Source organism: Rhipicephalus sanguineus, chromosome 1, assembly GCF_013339695.2.
Source record: "Rhipicephalus sanguineus isolate Rsan-2018 chromosome 1, BIME_Rsan_1.4, whole genome shotgun sequence".
Taxonomy (NCBI): domain Eukaryota; kingdom Metazoa; phylum Arthropoda; class Arachnida; order Ixodida; family Ixodidae; genus Rhipicephalus; species Rhipicephalus sanguineus.
Genome location: NC_051176.1, coordinates 287864747 through 287877625, shown reverse-complemented (window position 1 = coordinate 287877625; position 12879 = coordinate 287864747). Strand labels below are relative to the sequence as shown.

Genomic DNA, 12879 nt, shown 5'->3' with positions numbered 1-12879 from the left:
ATGTCTGCGGCTGTAACTTCACCCCTGAAGACACAACCACATTGCCAGGGTTTACGCTTATCGGTGATCGTTCTTGAACTCTTTTTGTTTGTCCGCATGCTTTTGCAGGTTGTCGCCGTACAGGAGAATAAAATAAGATCAACTGGTAGTGTGGCGGCACCTGTCGGAGCAAATATTAACCACTTCACGAGCGGCGTGCTGCCGGGCACACTGGGCCTCCGAGATTGCGCACAACCTGTCGGCGCGCAATATCGGAGACCATGACTGGGCGAAGCTCAAACCGTCGAGTGCACTTATGACAGCGCTGTGATTGCCGGCGATGCCAGCGTGTCTGTGAGTTGAGGGTGCAAGGCAGGGTGAGGAGGAGGGTATATGTATGTGTGTGTATATATATATATATATATATATATATATATATATATATATATATATATATATATAATTGTCCGTAGTGGCCGTGGTACACGATGCGTTCGCTTAATATCTGGTGCGAATGATTTAGGGATGCTCTTGCCTAAACGCTGACAAAACTTTCAAAAAACTGTTTCAGGGTCCCTTTAAAAAAAAAAAATCTTTAGGGTGACCTACTTCAAAAAAATTTACCATTATATTTTAATAGTAACCATAAAGTGACAAAGGATATTCTTCATCGGTATAGCAGCATTGCTTATTTATGAATACAAAAATAAAATGAGAAGAAAAAAAAGCTATTCATTGAATCCCAGGTGATCGAAATTTCCGGAGCCCTCCACTACGGGCTTTCCCCATAATTGTGTTATGGTTTTGATACATAAAACCCCAAAAATTATTATTAAAAACATATATATTAATAAATGCCAACGTTTGCAGTTATCCGATTTCAAATGAAAACGTGGTCATGTTAACCATATCAAAATACATTGCACCTGTCGGACCTTGGCCGACAAAAGAAATTAATGTATTATGTAGAACCTTACCAAAAAGATCACACTTTACTTATGCACATGTGAAATTCATCATGTGATAACTTTGCTTCTATCTAGAAACAACTTTCTTTGTATAATGCATATATTCCACTTCAAATAACAATCTTACTTTGGCGATGTATCCCCCACTTCAACACCCTACTCAAAGTATTTGTCAACGCCTAGTATAGCTTTAGAACTAACTGTCATATTCAGTGAATAGCGAAGACATCTCTTAAAGGAAGCACAGAGGTGAGATGACAGAGACACGCAAAAAGTAATTGCATCCACTTCGTGGTTTTGTGCAAAACACACCAAGGAAGAAAGGACAACACATGCACCGCTAATGAGAGAGGAGAACAAGAGCAATACTTGCAAATCCCCCCCCCCCCCACTTCATGGCATTTCTGCATATACTGCCAACAGTTTTTATTAGAGTAATAATGTCGGGGCGATTATCTTGGTAAAATGTAATATGAGAAACAGGTGAATAGTTTGCATATAACAAAAAAAAGCAGAAAGAAATAAGAAATGCTGTGTTTGAAGAATGGGAAATTCCAGGAAATAAGGAAAAACTAAGGCAGAGCACATGGAAGCGGAGGTCACATAGTTTGGTATGGGCCATAATAATGGAGAGCCTCAAAAAGGTGGAAGAGCAGAATACCTGTGCAGAGTTTTGCTTTTCGTCAACAAAAGTAAAGCTCTAATGGAGCATGAAAAGTGGCCTTTGAAATAGAAATACCTCCACAGGAGACACTTTGAAAGTGTCCTCTAGGGCAATCAAACAGGCAGAAATCGCACAGTGGTACCATTTGTATGATTGTACAGTGCCACCATGCAAGGTACTAGTTTTGTGTTCCACTGCTGGTATGGATACCTGTGACGTCAATACTGGGTGGTGCTGCATGATGACAAGCATTGCCGAATCATCATCGGTGCAACTACGGTCTTGTGGTGGTGTTCTCAAGATGCTGCACCTCCTGTTGAAGGCACAGACACTGTGGTTCCAGGAATTTCCATCTAAACATCTTCATGGGCCAGGCCCGAAAAAAGTGTCGTAACACAGCGGTATACACTGCGTGGTGGTATTATTGTACCACTGTGTAGGAGCACTGGTGGTTTTGTATGTTGGTGGTATCAGTACTAATGGTACTGTGCTATGCTGCATGATGGCTATTGCATGGTATCGCACAACTGGTACTGTGACATACTGCATGAATTGTTCCTATTGGTGCAGCTACTGTAGCTTTTTATGAAGTCGGTGTTTTTCTCCATTTGTGTGGTGATCCATCACACTTTAGAAGTTTCATTGCAAAAGCAGCACAGCAACCATTGGAACTATTGCGCTGAACAAGGTCAAGGCATGCTTTTTATTCTAAGTAGCCATTAAAGGGGCCCTGCGACACAAATGAAGCATGTAGTTTTCATCGCATCTTCTCGAACTGTGAAGTGCACTGATATCGTTGTGTGAGTGGCATCGCCAAAAACAAAGCTGTTATAATTTTATTTCAATGGAGAAACGACATTGTTTTTGTACTAGAGTGACAAAGGCTATTTTTGTGATCGGAAGTGATGCTTCATCACATGGGAGTGACGACATTTGCCATGTGTTTTGATTGGTTTGACCCGACAAGTCGCACGTAATATTCATATGGTCACAAATAGGCCACGCTATTGTGGGCTAAAAATGATAAAAGCACTCTTTATACTTCCTCAGATACAAAAGGATTTCTGATTTTAAATGTGAAAATTTGTAAACAATTGTGAAACGACACTAGGAGCACTGCACAACGGCCACCACGAGGTGAGTTGTCCGGTATGTCTCTTTAACTCTTTCCTTACCACGGGGAAATTGGCCTATTTTTGTATGTTGCAACTAGGAATTTTCTGTGCCGTTGCTACTAGGTTTACAGTGCCATGCAATACATCAAAATAAAGACAAATGAACGTACCTTTGAATGCTGTTTATCTTAAAACAATAGAAAAAACTTATTTGGCCAAGAAAATTCCTATACAAAAATAAAATCAAAATTTTTCGAAAAATTTTTTAGGAAGGAAGCCACATCTCCAACAAAACATTTTTTTGAGAAATTCCGAAATATACAAAATGTTTATTAACCACAGGGCAACATTATTTAAAGAAATGGCTAAAATCGATAAAGCTGTCTTTGAGTTACAAAAAAATTACTTGATGCATAGCGAAATAGTGAAGTTCTGAGTTGGTCCTAGCCAAGATTTTTTTTTTCAAGAAATAAAATTTTACAGCACAATATTACATACCAAAATGCAAGTACTAAATGTAGAGTTTGAAAGGTACATTCGACGAAAGAAATGGCAGATATAAATATATAACAAAAATTTACAAACACAAATAATTAGGTACGTTCACAACAAACGTCATAATAATAGAGTTATATCTTCAGAGTAAAAAATTATGGAAAAATTATAAGAGATGCAAAATATTTAAAACAGCGTAGTGGAGTAGGAGTGAAAAAACGAAAGTTTTAGCTCAAGAACTTCTCGAGCTATAAATTGTTCACTCAGGGAGATCAGTGTGCCAGGCACCAAAACAGTTCGTTCGCCGTTCGTTTCGGGATCCGAAACATGCAGCGTGGCCAGGAGCGCGGTAAAACGCTGCCTTGCCATGACTTTTGGCGGAAGAAGTCCCGAAAGCAATTTAGTCGTACTCCAGTACAAATTTAGACGCGGAAGTTCTAATATCCCCATGTACATCGGGAGTCCAATAAACTTCACCATCTCCTCTGGCGCCACCTCCTTCCACGATCCGTCTTTCTCACTGTATGTCGGCTTTTCAAGTATGTGGGCCCACGCATACTTGAAAAGCATACCTCCGTCGTGAAGAAGAGGCAGAAAAAATTCAGCGCTCTCGTCAGCCGATGTGAGTTACTGCGGAGCGTCATGTCGAGGTCGATGCCCAGATGCGCGCGTCCCTCTGGGGTCGGAAGTCCATGCGTCTTTGTGCTGGAGGCACCACGACATGCCCAAGTGAAGTAGACACGCTAAAGATAATAGTAATAATATGTGGCACACATACAGAGCAAGTCAGCCGGCTCCAGAACACTACAAACAAAAGCGAAATTGAAAACGAAACTTGCTCGCGACTAACAGCTGACGTTTCCGGCTGATCTGGTGAAATTCTTGATCGGAGCTGAAATCCGACGTCACCACATCGTTGTCTGATTCATCGCTGCTCGAGAAGTCCAAAAGATTGCTCGTCGAAGCGCCGGCATCGAGCGAAATTGCTTTTTTCCGAGCGCGCGTCGTTTCAGATGTCAACACCATCGCGCGGCTCATGTGCGCTTCAACCTTTGAACGCGTGCGCCCTTTAAAAATCGCCGCCTCGCGGTAAAAATGCGAACCGTGCAGAAACAGCAATTCTAGTGTGTGTACAATCGTCTAGATGGCGCTTCATGTCGAAGCGCACGGCGGTTGTTGAAAAATAGCGGCGTGAAATCATCGTTCACCGGTGAACGATGCCTAGTGGCGTGGTAAGGAAAGAGTTAAGAGGTGCGCACTGATAGGAAGCAGCCTTTGACGTCAGTGGGAGAGTGAAATGTGAAAGGGAATGTTTTTTCTCGTCATCTGCTGGGGTTTTGAAGTTTGAAGGCTAATAACTTCCGTTACCCTGCACCGATTTATATTATTCTCTTTGTGTTCACCTCAGTATTCAGCACTACACACACTCCAGCGCTGCAGAATGCAGAACAAAAAGCGTTGCAGGGCCCCTTTAACATCATCAGACCTGATGGTTGCTTTTCCTGCATTATGGGAGTCTTTGTATCCTTCAGAGGCTGACAAATCCCAAGACACTCTGCTAGCTGTATAAGGCTGCTGTGAAGATCCGTGCTTCCTTGTGTTCGTGCGAGAAAACATCTTCAGCAAGGACAGACACAAAGAAATGAGGATGAACTGTGAAGTGCCGGTATTTTTGCTCATATATAGACGTTGTGCCTCACCTGTTCATGCCCATTCATTTTTGTTCATTCTTCAAGTTACTGTATCCTCACCACTAGTGTAAAAAAAAATAAATAAAACTTCACCAATTAGCCATATTTTATCCTTTGCTAGCAGGGATGATTGCCTTTATATTTAAATGCCAAGCATTTGTAACTTAGTCATGAGAGGTACCTGGTTTGGAATTTCAGATCTCACCCCTAGTATCCCCTGATCCGGCCAACCCATACCAGAAATGGGCATGCGGTCGGTGCACTTATCTCAACTGGCCCCGGTCAAGCAAGTGCACCCAGTGTCTGCAACCACGGGGGCTGCCAGGTACCGCACCGGCCAGCCCGCCATCAAGCCAGCCGCAGCAGGCCACGACGTCTACTGAAGCAGCCCACAGCAGTACTGACCTACGCTGCAAGTGGACTTGCCATGCCTGCACCTATGAGAACTGGCCAAAGTCACGAAAGGTCAGTTATATAAGTGCCACTTGTGTTTGGTTAGGTGGAAGGGCAAATAGTTGTGGTGCTCTCAATAAGAATGAGAGTTGGCATCCACCTTGAATTAGCATGAGGCTAGAGAGGAAGCATGACCCTCTGAAAGAAAGCTTTAGAGCTGAAGAACATTTCATAGTGATCACAGTTGTTTCCTAACAGTACTGTTTTTTAGCTGTTTATGTCAGCCTTGTTCCCCGTTTCCTTATAGATCATGCTCATCCTGCTTAGTCTGCCCCCATCGGCTGCTTCACCATCCATTATTGTTTTGCTCGGTGCATCTCTTATTGTTTGCTTAGATCATGGACTCAATTTCTTAACATAATTGGGATGCCATCAGGATGTGTCGATGGGCTACTAGGAACCCTCTTCTCTGCCCTTTCCCACGCTAGTTGTTCAAGTGGAGCCATTGCACTAATTGGCCTATCCTCGTCTGCTAAAGTACATGCAGTGCTTCCTTGTTCTTTAAATTTTCGGTCATCATTGTTATTATATGTTCCATTGCCACATCCTGTTCTAGCCTATCACCTTGAACTGTAGCAATAAACCTCTGCTGTAGGCTTGTCTTATTACTCAGGGAGTTGAGATGTTTCCAAAAATTTGAAGCTGCTTTTCTATGCTTTTTGTTTACTTCTGCAAAAACCATTGGGGGCCCCCTTTCTTTCAATCTTCTCATTGATCAAATGGGATGCTTCTCTTCTACAGTTGAAAAAGTTATCCCACTTTCTTTTGACATCAGCTTCCGGTTCACCCCTCTGCTTGGAATATCTGTGTTCCCTGGAGGCTTCCCGATGTTTCACTGTGGCACTTCTTGACCTCCTCATTCTGCCAGCTCTTGGGCTTGTGCTTTCTTTTTCCTGTGGGCCTGACTTGTACCATAATAAGCTCTGGCTTGAACAGTCACGGTTGCTGCATCCCACAAGTCCAGCCATAGTTGGTTGTAAGCTTGAACTTCTGCTGCGGTAGACTTCAAGGATGACGGTGGTCGCCGCTGTCAAGACGCACATAGTGTCGAAGTCACTGGAAGGCCGCACTGGTTGGATATCATCAATGGCGATGATGTCCGCCCCCCTGATGCCTCCGCAATCAGGGGGCGAATAGCAAGCGAGACGATGTCCGCGGCAGACTCCAGGGTGTGCAGCAAGGTAGCCGTTGTGGAATCTGACGTCTCAAAAGTGTCGTGAGCCTTTGAGGTTGGGGAAGACGTGCGGATGGCAGGTATGTGTGAAGTACGGCTTCGAGAAAACACATTTCTCGGTGGGCACGTTGATCGCAGCAGAAATGGGCTTTACCACGTCGGGCGGGTGGTTGGGCGTGGACTCGATGCACTTGTGGCCAAACGTGAGGTAGCACGACTCGTAGTCGGGGGAGTTGGGTCTTGGTCATGTGAGTGCTGCGTGCCGGTTGGTACTGCTCGCCGAGATGGAGAGGAAACCGGGAAGGTCACGGCAGCTCCACGAAGGTGGATGGTATGTTTCGCCGTAGCAGGCCGGCACTGCAGCGCGGAGGTCGTCGTATGGCTGCGAGCTGGAGGTCGACACGGCAGCAAGATGATGCAGTTTTATTGGGAGGGGTTCAGCAGGATGGCTTGCATGACCGGCTGCGCGGTGACTGCACTCAGCTCGAGGATGGCATCTAGCTGAGTGAACCGGGTCACCACTGTAGCTAGGGAGAGAGACGTGATGGCGACCGATGTGGCCGTGCTGTTCTCGCCACTTTATTCAGAAGGCGAAAGCTGAAGCAGTGCAGCAGCGGTTGCAGCGCCTCGAGCTCTTGGCATAAGCCACACGACAGGCGCAGCGCAGTGGTGGGAAAATGATGATGATGATGAGCAAGGATGATGACGCTACAACTCCGTTACGCTGTACCCAAGTTGCCGGCTCATAGCCCTGATGAAATGGTTAGCCTCAACCACATCCCTTTCCATCTTGCTAGACTGCCCCTGTACCTCTGTGATTGGGCATATGGTCACATGCCCCACCTCTGTCTCTTTAATGTTCTCGCTCCTTCCCTTCAGCACACTGTTGGGACCAGCATGGATAATGACTAGGTTTTCGCCCTCCATGTTGACCACCACGCACTTCCCTGGCTGGGCCATTACTTTCACCCTCCTCTCGGCCCTCACTCTCATGAAGACGCCATCCTCAACCCCAGCAACGTTTCCCCTCCACCTGGACTGTTCTGTGCTCAAATCATTTGCCTCCAGCTTGTGATTGTTGCCTTCCAGTTCGTGTGAGCTGGGCCCCCATCTGCTGTACATCACTGTCTTGCGGCAAGGAACCTGCTGCCACTAGCCCTCACAACGCCCTGCCCAGAGATTGCCGTGCTACATCACTATAGCTCCACAATGCCTTTGTGCTGTCGCCAGTTCCCGCATGCGCTACTACTGTCTTTAGATGTCCCTTCCTCGCTGTCTGCATCAGACTGCATGCTGTCCTCTTGCTTCACCTCGCACTGCTAGGAACAGGGATCAAGCGCCTTTACCTGCTCTTTGAGTTCGGCCTGCCTTTCCTGTTCCTCCCTGAGCTTGCCCACTATTCACTCTAGCCTGTTGACCTTAGCTCTCTCATGCTCGAGCGACTCTCCTACCTGTGTTTCAAGCTCAATCCTCCACTCTCGCTTCACCCTCAGCTCCTTAACAGTAGCTGCCTGTTCTGTTTCCAAGCGTTGCACAGCTGCCTTCAATCCTTTGCACAGCCTGTACGTGAAGCTAGCCTTCTCAGCATCTGCTAAACTTGCGATGCCCGTCTTGTCCAAATAGCACCAGCGTTTGCATTCTCGGTAACTGCTGCCCAGCAACAACATGGCGGACATGCATAGTGGGCGGACTTACTTTTCCACGCATACTGTGCTTCTCCCATTTGGTGTTGAGCCACCGTGCTTGCACACATCATCGAGACGCACCTTGATTGACCTCATGATGGCCCTTGGGCACCCTCTCCACTCCGGCTTGCTTCTTGGTGGTGCTCTTTTGCCATGGGGAGATGCTTACAAGCCTGCAACCAGTCGGTTACGAATGCGTTTGCTCCGCAGCTTCTCAGTCGTGCCCTCGGTGGACCCTTTCTTTAGTAAGCTGATAGCGGCACAGGCACGCGTACTCCGCTGGTCTTGTGGTGAGCTTTCCTTTGCCCGCAGTATGTGACTATTGCATTGTGCTATATTCTGGGTTAGTAAACTTGCATTTGTTTATTATCTGCCTTGTGTGCCTTTTCCGTGTCATGTTGGAGAGTTGACGAACCTGGCCGTAGCACCATTTTGGTTTACAGTGTGGAGGAGCGTCGTGTCGTTTCCTGAGAGCTCTCATAGGGTAAGCCTGGTGCAATACATCTCCATAAGTTCTGTAAATGAAAAAAAAAAAAAAAAGCACCTTGTGGAGGGACACGTGCAATGTTGTGCTTGAGGGGAGTTTTCCACTGCATTCTTAGCTTTTGTCTGTAGTATTTATCATGGCATTTTAATTATATCACTGAATGATGTGTTGTGCCATAGATGCACCACAAAGAACCATCTCCATTTAGAAATGAAGCCATTGTTTGCTGTTCTTGCACTGCAATCGTGATGAAGTGGTAGAGCATTTGCCTCCAATGTGTGAGGTACTGTGTTCGATTCTCAGTGCCGTGGAGCACCAACTGGCTTTTCAAATGGGGAGAAAGGTACCCCAACCTTGTGTTCGGCAGTGTATGGGTACTCATGTTGAAACACAGCCTCTTCTTCAATCTCTCTTCTATCTTTCACTCATGCTTCCCCTCCACAACACCTCCTCATGCTCCCTTATATGGGTTTCAGGAACTAGCTTCTTTCCTCACCTCAAACCATTATCTTGCATAAAAAATTGTAACTTCAACATTGTAATTCCTGTTGTTCTATGTATATTCTATGTTTGCTCTAGAGTTACACTTGTGTTAGCTCTTAAAACCCGTTCTTCACATGTATGTTGCAGACCTTTTTTTTTTTCTTTTCTTTTTCAGTGTGTCATGTGTAATGTGGCTCGTCTGAAAGGTGACTCGGCAGCTGGCAATCGGACTCCTGATCCTGATGACCAGCGAAATAACTCTGCAGGAGTTCCATCAATCTGTACTGGTGGTAGCAACCGTCTCACAGGAACAACTGAAATTGAGGTAATGATACATCTTAGGATTAGAGCTGTGCGAATAGCAAAATTTTGTGTGCGAAGCGAATTCGAATACAGTAGAACCCCGCTGATACGTTTTTGAAGGGACCGTAGGAAATAAACGTAAGAGACGGGAAACGTAAGAGACGAAAAACAGGAAAAACAGCAAAATATTTAGTGGTACAGAATTTTATTTCAATTCTTACGAGCAGCACGAAAATTGGCGCGCTCAGCCGCGATCTAGTCGATGGATAGAAACGCGGAGCTAAGGACGGCCTCATCCACAGAAATGTAATCAACCTATGTGATTTTTTTAACACCAACAGCTGTAGGCATGAAAGAACTAAGCACACGCAATCACGACCGGCGCGGCGAGTCCGACCGCGAACCGCACGCACGACCATGCGAGCTCCAACCAGCTCGAACTCCTCCCGTTCGCTGACAAATAACGATGATGATGAGTCTACGCCAACGCGATGGCAGAAGTGAATGCCAATCTCGAAGGCCTTGCTTTCGCAAGCAATTACGTCATACACGCCATGTTCGTGCAATACAAATCTCAAAGGCTATGCTTTTGTCAATAGTAAATGCCAATCTCGAAGGCCTTGCTTTCGCGAGCAGTTACGTCATAGACGCCATCTTTGCAATTTGAATCTCGAAGGCCACGCTTTTGTTTGCATCAATTGAAAGATTCTGTTGCTTGCGCCTCTCATGCGGCTAATATTACGGTCAAACGAGGCCAAGCTGCGTGAAAATGCACCGTGGCCGCTCTCTTTGGTAGTCACTCGGTCGGCTCCGAGCGCACTTCGCGACGTGTCATACGGGAACAGTCCGACAGTTACGACGTAACAGCGGGGTTCCCAATACATTGTATCCTATGGGAGCTATGCCGGGACCGGCGGAAAACGACGTAACAGCCGGGAAAACGCAGCAGTGAGGAACGTAACAGCGGGGTTCTACTGTATTGAAGTGTGAGTGCGAATCGAATCGAATATTTTTCGAATATTTCTCGGATATTTCTAGAATATTTTTCGAATACTTCGAAGCGAAATTGCAGAAAAAAAGGTTAGAGAGGATTCCTATGCATATTCTTATGAAAGTGTTTCTTTTCGCTAGGTTGATGAAGCACTGGCGGGGTGGTGTTTCATAGTTGTCTTATCAAGAATGAGGCAATGTAGAGGCCGAATTCTATTTATGTACATGATTTGGTGCAACCAAAGAGTTGCCGACAACACTTTACACGTGATAGGCAAAGATGCCATTGCCTCAGCCTCTCCTCCTCTTTCAACTTCTGTGGAAGCCCAACTGATGTGGCGGACAAGGGTGTGCTCCCTTCAAGTCCGGAGTTCCGAATCTGCCTCGTAGACGCCGATATATATGAACATCTGAAATTTTGGATGCTAAAAAGTTTCGGCTTCCGATTTTTCGGACTTCCTGCCCAAATTTCAGCTCCAAAACAGCATTAATTGAGCCCCCACCTCTGCCACATCTTTCATCTCCGTGTTGGAAGCAGCGTTTTCTTGAGTTAGTACATTTGCGACCGTAGTAGAGCTTGAAAGGCAGCTTTGCCGCAATACCGAGTTGTGATGAGGTGAAGCATATTCAAAATCTAGGGACCACTTTTAATCGGACGTTGACTGTGTCTTGACAAAGTTCATCCGTAACGGAGCTTGAAAGGCAGCTTTGCCGCAATACTGGGGTGTGATGAGGTGCATATTGAAAATCTAGGGACCACTTCAAATCGGACATTGACTTGTTTCTTGGCAAAGTTCGACCGTAACGGAGCTTGAAAGGCAGCTTTGCCGCAATACGAAAGTGTAATGAGGTGAAGCATATTGAAAATTTGAAGGGGTCACTTTTAATTGGACATTGACTGTATTTGTTTTGGGGAAATTCGAATAGTTCGCATAGTAAAATTACAGTGCGAATCGAATCGAATAGCAAACACTATTAGAAAAATATTCGAAATTTCGAATATTCGCACACCCCTACTTAGGATTGAACAGTAGCCTTGTGTAAATGAATCCATCTACCGAGAAAACTATTATTTAATCTCCAACCAAAGTTACAAAAACACGTAAGAACCCGACGTTTCAGAACCGGCTTGGTTCCTTCCTCAGTGGGGACTGCGGCGACTTTGCAGCGGCGTCTTGAAGGCACTCTCGCGGCGGTCAATGACCCCACGCATTTCTGCAGAGCGTAGCCCATGCGCATACACCGGGGGGAGGGTTCCGAGGGAACGGTTGATGTTTTGAGTGGTTCGCTGAATGTGCCACGACTCCAGTAGTAATCTCCTCCTCCACTTGGTTTCACTTTCAAGGATGGCCGTTCCGTTGAAGTCTATTTTGTGGTCAAATGTCTCGGCGTGTTCGGCGACGGCGCTGCGCTCTTTGTTGAATTTCCGGACGTCGTTGAGCCAGCATTGACGGACTGCTCTCCAAAACGCGTGTCGGTCCCATACGTCCAGGGAGCCAGCGAGGCGTTGGCCCGGATTTTCAGAAAAAAAGGTGTGCACATCGTGCACGTGCTTTCATGCACGCTGGACCCCTTCCTTCCCCGCCCGAAAGACTGACCAACAAAGGACAGGGCGCCTGGCGTCGTGTACAAAATATTGTGCGCTGAGTGCCCCTCATTGTACATCGGTGAGACCAAAAACCTTCCCAAACGAATTAGACAACGCATCAACGACGTCCGGAAATTCAACAAAGAGCGCAGCGCCGTTGCCGAACACGCCAGGACGTTTGACCACAAAATAGACTTCAACAGAACGGCCATCCTTGAAAGTGAAACCAAGTGGAGGAGGAGATTACTACTGAAGTTGTGGCACATTCAGTGAACCACTCAAAACATCAACCGTTCCCTCGGAACCCTCCACCCGGTGTATGCGCATGGGCTATGCTCTGCTGTAATGCGTGGGGTCATTGACCGCCGCGAGAGTGCCTGCAAAGCGCCGCTGCAAAGTCGCCGCAGTCCCCCCTGAAGAAGGAACCAAGCCGGTTCCGGAATGTCGGGTTCTCACGTGTTTTCGTAACTTTGGTTGGAGATTAAATAATAGTTTTCTCAGTTTACTTACCCAACCAGACAGACTTCTGTCTAATGTTTACCTGCAATCCATCTACCGTATTTACTCGAATCGAGGCCGCCCTCGATTGCAGGCCAACCCCTGAAATTCGCAAGGCCGGAAAAAAAAAGAACTTACCTTGAATGCAGGCCGAATTAAAAAAAAAGAAAACACCGTTTTATCGGCAGAAAACCCAGAAATTTATTGCACAGGCGCACACTCCGTAGGCACGTAATACGTAGAATGTTTATTCGTCGTCGTCATCGTCCGCAACATCACTGTCCTCTTTGTCGCTAAGTTCATTGC

The 12879-nt window shown here is 46.1% G+C and overlaps 2 protein-coding genes across 2 annotated transcripts in view; both read left to right on the top strand.

Moving 5' to 3' along the window:
* Positions 1-12879, top strand: part of LOC119379211 (eukaryotic translation initiation factor 2-alpha kinase 3) — a 423415-nt gene that overhangs the window by 92221 nt on the left and 318315 nt on the right. The window lies entirely within an intron of this gene.
* Positions 1-12879, top strand: part of LOC119379208 (ubiquitin thioesterase trabid) — a 110786-nt gene that overhangs the window by 2747 nt on the left and 95160 nt on the right. The window contains exons 3-4 of the mRNA XM_037648428.2: positions 5111-5377; positions 9370-9519. Of these exons, the coding sequence (XP_037504356.1) occupies positions 5111-5377; positions 9370-9519 (417 nt within the window). The remainder of the gene's footprint in view (positions 1-5110; positions 5378-9369; positions 9520-12879) is intronic.